The 6,000-nt window shown below is 46.1% G+C and overlaps 1 protein-coding gene across 1 annotated transcript in view; it reads right to left on the reverse strand.

Moving 5' to 3' along the window:
• The window catches only part of NIBAN1 (niban apoptosis regulator 1), a 78,571-nt gene extending 73,581 nt beyond the window's left edge, over positions 1–4,990 (reverse strand). Inside the window, exon 1 of the mRNA XM_063134724.1 lies at positions 4,930–4,990. Coding sequence (XP_062990794.1) covers positions 4,930–4,984 — 55 coding nt within the window. The 5' untranslated portion in view covers positions 4,985–4,990. The remainder of the gene's footprint in view (positions 1–4,929) is intronic.
• Positions 4,991–6,000: the final 1,010 nt, after the last annotated feature.

Here is a 6,000-nt window from a genome sequence, read left to right on the forward strand (position 1 = left end):
TTTGGGCCCACTTTTTCCACGGTTTCGGGCCCGAGACCGTGGAACGTCTGGCCCTGCGCCCATCAGGGTTAGGGTAGGGGGAGCAGGGAAACCAAATTAAATTTAAAAAAAGACCTTTAGCACACAAGCATTCATGCGCTGCGTCCTCTTTAAAAAATAAAGAAATGGCGGGCGCGATGCCTCTCTTCCTGAGGTCGTCGCGCCTTACATGTAAATGGGGCAGAGATCTTGCATTAATCACAACCCGAGATCTCCCCTCCTCTGCCCCGGACTTTCAGGTAGGTCTAGCTAAGGCCATAGAGAGGAAAGAGGTTGGGTGGAGAAAAATAGCAGAGGCTGGGAGTAGAGGGAGAGAATCTGTGTGGATGGAGGATTAGAAGCAACTCTCCTTTCTCTTCTTGCCCGCTGAATAGCTGATCAGCAGCAGGTTCAGGAACAGGAAAGAGAACCTAGTGCCCTAACATTTTTCAAGCTTTTTTTTATTAAAAATATTTTTTTAAAGGGGCGGAGATTGGAGAGCTTTGTGGCCACCATATTGGGAACTCCTGTACTAAGCTAACTGGCCTATAATTTCCTCTTTCCATCTGGACCCCTTTTTAATAATCATTATTACACAGGCTACTTTCCAATTCTCCAGTAAGGAGGCGATTTTAGTGACATTGCATATATTTGTTATGAGATCAGCAACTTCACATTTCAGTTCCCTTAGAGCTCTTGGGTGTATGCCATTTGGACTCAGAGACCTGTTCATTTTTCATTTGTCAATCAGTCCTAGAACTTCGCCCCTTGCCACCTCTATTTGACTTGATTCTTCAAACCCTCCCTGAAAAAAGCAATTCAAGCATGAGTACCTACCCAACACCTGCCCACAGCCATATCTTATGTAGAGAATTTATTCAACCTCTTTGCAGTATCCCTATCCTCCTTTAACAATCCTTTCCCTCCCTCCTTGTCTAATGGTCCAGTCATCTCCCTGGCTGGTCTCCTGTTTCTAATGTATTTAAAAGAAGTGCCATTGTTGGACTTAACGTTTTTAGCAATTTCTTGTTTTCTTACGTTGTCAAATAACATTTGCGTTGCCAGAGATTGTACTCCTTTTTGTTTTCCTCATGTGAGCAAGTCTACCTCTCTTTAAAAGAACGCTTCTTGCCTTCTCTGGCTTCCTTGGCTCTGCTTATTAGCCATGCTGGCGTCCTCTTGGAATTTTGTTCCTTTCCTAATCTGTAGTGTACATTCTAGCTGAGCTTCTATTACTGAGGTTTCAAATAACTTCCAAGCATCCTGAAGAGATTTACTCTTGACTCTCCCTTTCAACTTCCTTTATACTAATCCCTTCGATTTTGAGAAGTTTCCTCTTATTCTAAACTTCCTGGGCAACTTTCCACTTCTATATATGTGTGTGTGTGTTTAAATAAATGTTTATCTATCTCACTGGGTTAGATCTAGACATATCTGAGGGAAAGCCTATCTTGGTATGAACCTACTCAGTTATTGAGATCAGGAAGACAGGCCTTTTTGATGGCACCCTCTCTTGCAAAGGCCCACTTTTATGGCACACAGGAAATTTCTTTCTCCCGTGTCACTCCCAAGTTCTGGAACACCCTCCCTATGGAGTTGCAAGTGGTCCCCACTCTCTCTGCAGTCAGGAAAGTAAGCAAGAAGCATTACCTTTTTAACGTGGATGTTTAAGTCATTGTGATGGTTTTTAGTGTTCTTTTTAATGTTTTACTATGTTTCTATTTCACTCTGGTTTTTATGGTTTTTAGGCGGAACAGAAATGCAATAAATAATTATATTTAGAATAGTCCCACTGAAATCAATGGGACTTATTTAGTCCCATTGATTTCAATGGGTCTAAGTGTGACTACATTTGGAGCCAACTTAATGTTTTAGCAAGAAGCTCCTCAAATTCTTTCATTGCCTCCTCCATTTGCTTTATTGTCAACTTACACTTCTTTTTACCAGAATTTGGCTGCTTTTTATTCTTTTTGAACAAAATCCAAGGTTTTTTTTGGACATAGAATATGACTTATTGTGCTTCAAGTTTTTGTTTTAGTATGGAATATGCACAGAGACAACACTGATCTAGGGTGACCAAATGCAAAAGAGGACTCTAGTATCACTAATAGTTCTCTACAAGAAGGCATTTCGGGCAGATGCAATTTCTCTCCCCCCACTGCATGATAAGCAGGACCACCTTTGGTCACCTTTATGACTTCTTTCAAGATTAGTCAGCAAAGACTATAGCACTCTTCTGCAACCTGGACACCCCTGCCAGATGTTTTGGACTTCAACTCCCATCAGCCCCTGCCAGCATGAGCAATGGTGAGGAATGCTGGAAGTTGTAGTCCAAAATTTCTGGAGGGCACCAGGCTGGGGAAGGCCTAAGGATTATTTTTTTGCACACCAGACTGACCCACCTGGAAACCTAGCTGGGAGATCCTCTTGGAGCATGATGCAGTTGTCTGAATCTATTTGGGTTTAATACAACATTACAAGAGACTCAGAGTTACTGTCACTTCATGTCTCCTTCTTCCCCTGTCATGCTCCTATGTGGGGTTCCCGGTGGTCTCCCTTCCAAAGGACTGGAACAGATCCACACCGGCCTAGCTTCAGCCTGGCACACCATGAGGGATTATTGTAAGCAAATTCATCAGGATTGTAATGAGTTATAAGAATGACACAATAAATACACAGTAAGAGAAATATCTCTTCTCACATATGTATTCCCACAGGTTCTGAGATCTTCTGCAGAGAATCCACTTCAAACAGTTGGAAAGGTGGCAAAATGGGATAGGGGTTTCTTGATGGTGATAGCAATTCTGTGGAATGCCTGAGCTCACTCATTCATCTCTTTTATAAAGCTAGTTCAGGCTTTATCTTTTTAAAAAGATTTTTGCAATTTCCTTGTAGAATTTTCTGCTGGTGTCTGCTTTGTTTTGTTATCTTGTAACTGAATTGATTTCGTTGATTTTTTTTAATTGCATGTTGAACTACTTTGAAGTCCTTCCAACAGACTGTTTATAAATAGGCTAGATTGGTGAGATATGTACATATTCTGGGGCTGTCACCACCTTAAAGAAATTTGAGTTTTAGCCATTCCTATACATGTTCAGACAGAAAAAAAGAGTCCTACAACTCCCAGCATTCCCCAGCTAACATGGACTTGTAGGACTTTTCTCTCTCTAAACATACATAGGATTGTGCCCTTAATCAATTTAATCTGCATAAATCTGCATATGGGGGGGGGAAGGCATAGGTTTGGATCCAGTGGGGCCGTTCCACCAGCAGAAGGCAAACTGCTGGCAGGAATGGATTTCCTATCTCCCTTGCAGCCTCCCAAATCGGCTCCAAAGGATTGGGGACCATCTGGAGCAGATCCCGGTGCGTGGAGGGCAGGGGAGGGGAGGGTTATCCCATTAAGTGAGCAGATTTCCAATTACACAAGACTGGATCCATCACAAACAATCCGAAGAAGCATCCTGTTTCTTTCTTTTTTAAAAGAGGGAATGCCTTTTTTGGTTGCAATCTGCAGTTTTTGCTAACACTTGTATTGAAAAAAGGGGGGATGTAATTAATTAATTGATACATCTAGCTGATTAATGGACAAAAGAAACATTTCCTTCAGTACGTTTTGAGTACCAGTGGGAAAATTCATTATAGGGTTAAGCAATGGTCAGTTGCTTTATACTGTTAGTTCTACCCTACCCAGTGCCTGTTTGCTTTCTCTTCCCCTCCTTATTGTTTTATTATGGTTTTATTAGAATGTAAGCCTATGCGGCAGGGTCTTGCTATTTACTGTTTTACTCTGTACAGCACCATGTACATTGATGGTGCTATATAAATAAATAATAATAATAAATAGTTCTACTCTCAGACTGGGAGCCAAGGGCGACTTGGGTTTCTCCCTAGAGGCAACTGTAATAGGTAAGCGCGGTGTATACACACCTGTCCTTGGATCGTAGCCCGTAGTCGCCAGGAACCCGCTGTTCTTTTCCGTTTGGCGAATTGTAAATAGTAAAGTTCTCTCTACCCATTCGCCCACCTCCCGCTTTCTCCAATGCACGCTTCTGGCCGCCCGGAACTAAGAGTGCACCAACAGTCCAACGCCGTTTTGGAAGCAGGTCCTGTTTTACTCAGTGGTAAATATGCACAGAAACAGCACTGCACACAGATGTTCACGCGGTCGGTGAGTCTGCCCGTGAGCCCCAAACCGCCTTGCAGTCCGATGGCCTCCGTATTTACTTGGAAGTAAGTCCTACCGAGTTCGTCTCAACTAAGTGTGCATAGTTGTGTGTACAGCAGTGTCCCGCAAGCTGTGCCCTCCAGATGTTTTGGGTTTCAACTCCCATCAGCCCCAGGAACGCTAGGAGTTGTCGCCCAAAACATCTGGAGGGCACCAAGTTGGGAAAGGCAGGCTGATCCGTGGGTTGGGATAGCAACCTTCAAGTGCTCTGCCTGGGTTCTTTTGGACGTGAACAGCCCGAGAGGCAGCGGAGGATCAGATACACTCGAAGGAGTGCTGAATCGGCGGTAAAACAACATGCGTGCAAAGCAAACCCAATTAATACTTACGGACTGGGCTGCTAAGGGATTCCCTATGCAACGCTTCTTCTCTCGACAGGATGCAACCCACCACGAGGCACTTTAAAGCGCTTTGCAAACTTGCAGGCAGCCCGCCCCCGCCGGCCCAATGCACGCGCAAGGCCCCTTCCCCAAACTCAAAAGAGTGGATACGTTTGCAAAGTTTCTCAGGGCTTTCTTTGCACACATTAGACATCCGCTAATAGCGCGCGCGCGCCCCATCCTCTTCCCAAGCTTGGAAACAGCCAAAGCTTCGTAAAAGTTCCCTCTCCGCGCTTTGGCATCTTGCTCGCCCCAAAAGATAAGTAACGCTCTCCCACCCACTCACCCCTCGCCAGGCTGTACCTCGGATGTAGGTGCACTTGCTGTCGTCCAACAAACTGGAGCCGGTCCCGCCCATTGTGCAGGCTGATTGTGAGGGCGACGGCGAAGGACAGCCGCTACAGCTGGGCAAGGGAGGGAAAAGGCGCGGGGAGGTGAAGCCGCGATATCCCCAGGAGGAGCTGCTGCCGGAGCGTAAAGCTGAGGGACCCGACGTCTCCTCCTTGCCTCTCTCGCTCTGCTGCCAGGCAGCAACTCGACCCCAGGCAGTCGTGTCTCTCTTTCTCTCTCTCTCTCTCTCTTTCTCTCTGCAGCCCAAGTGCAAAACTTCCTCCAGCCCAAGGGCGCCGCCCTCTCAGGCGCCTCCTTCGTCGCTCCTCCTGGCAGAAGGGCAGGCGAAAGTGTCCCCCTCCGGGAGACTTGAGGGCCTCGCCCAGGCCGACCCAAACACGCTGGGGGCTCTCCTCCTCGTGGACGCCGCTTACAGTTTCGCTCTGTTTCTTTATTACCTCCGCCGCTTCTCGCTGTTTTCTTTTGTTTGCATGATTATTGTGAGATGCTGCCTGACTAAAATTCATCGTTTCCCCAACATGCTAGGGAGACGGGACGGGGGTTCCCTTCATACTTCACCGGGTTCATGGAAAATGTACAGGCGGCTGCCTGTTTTGATTGCGCGTTAAAAACCAGTTCTAACGGACAAGCTGGTGAGGAGGAGCGGTTGATTATGAGCAGGAAAGATGTCGATATACCCTGGTTCAAATCTCACCTCAGCCCTGTGAAAGCACATTGCCACCAAATCTCATTCCTTGCTCTCTCTCTCCTCCCACCAGGGCCAGTCCAACCATCAGGCAGCGTGAGCAGGGCTGGTGCCAGACTATTTTGCACCCTAGGCAAGGCGAGCTACTTGCACACACACACCCCAAATTGCCAACTTCGATTCAGCTGTTCAAGAAGAGTTTCTGAACTATTATATTTTCCTTTTATTGTGCTTTTCTTAAAACAGCTAATTTGTATAAAACTGACCCTCAAAGGTCAGTACTGCGCCCCTCTGAGGTCTGTGCCCTAGGCGGCTGCCTAGTTGGTTTAAAGGTGGCA

The sequence above is a fragment of the Elgaria multicarinata genome, chromosome 1 (assembly GCF_023053635.1).
Source record: "Elgaria multicarinata webbii isolate HBS135686 ecotype San Diego chromosome 1, rElgMul1.1.pri, whole genome shotgun sequence".
NCBI lineage: Eukaryota > Metazoa > Chordata > Lepidosauria > Squamata > Anguidae > Elgaria > Elgaria multicarinata.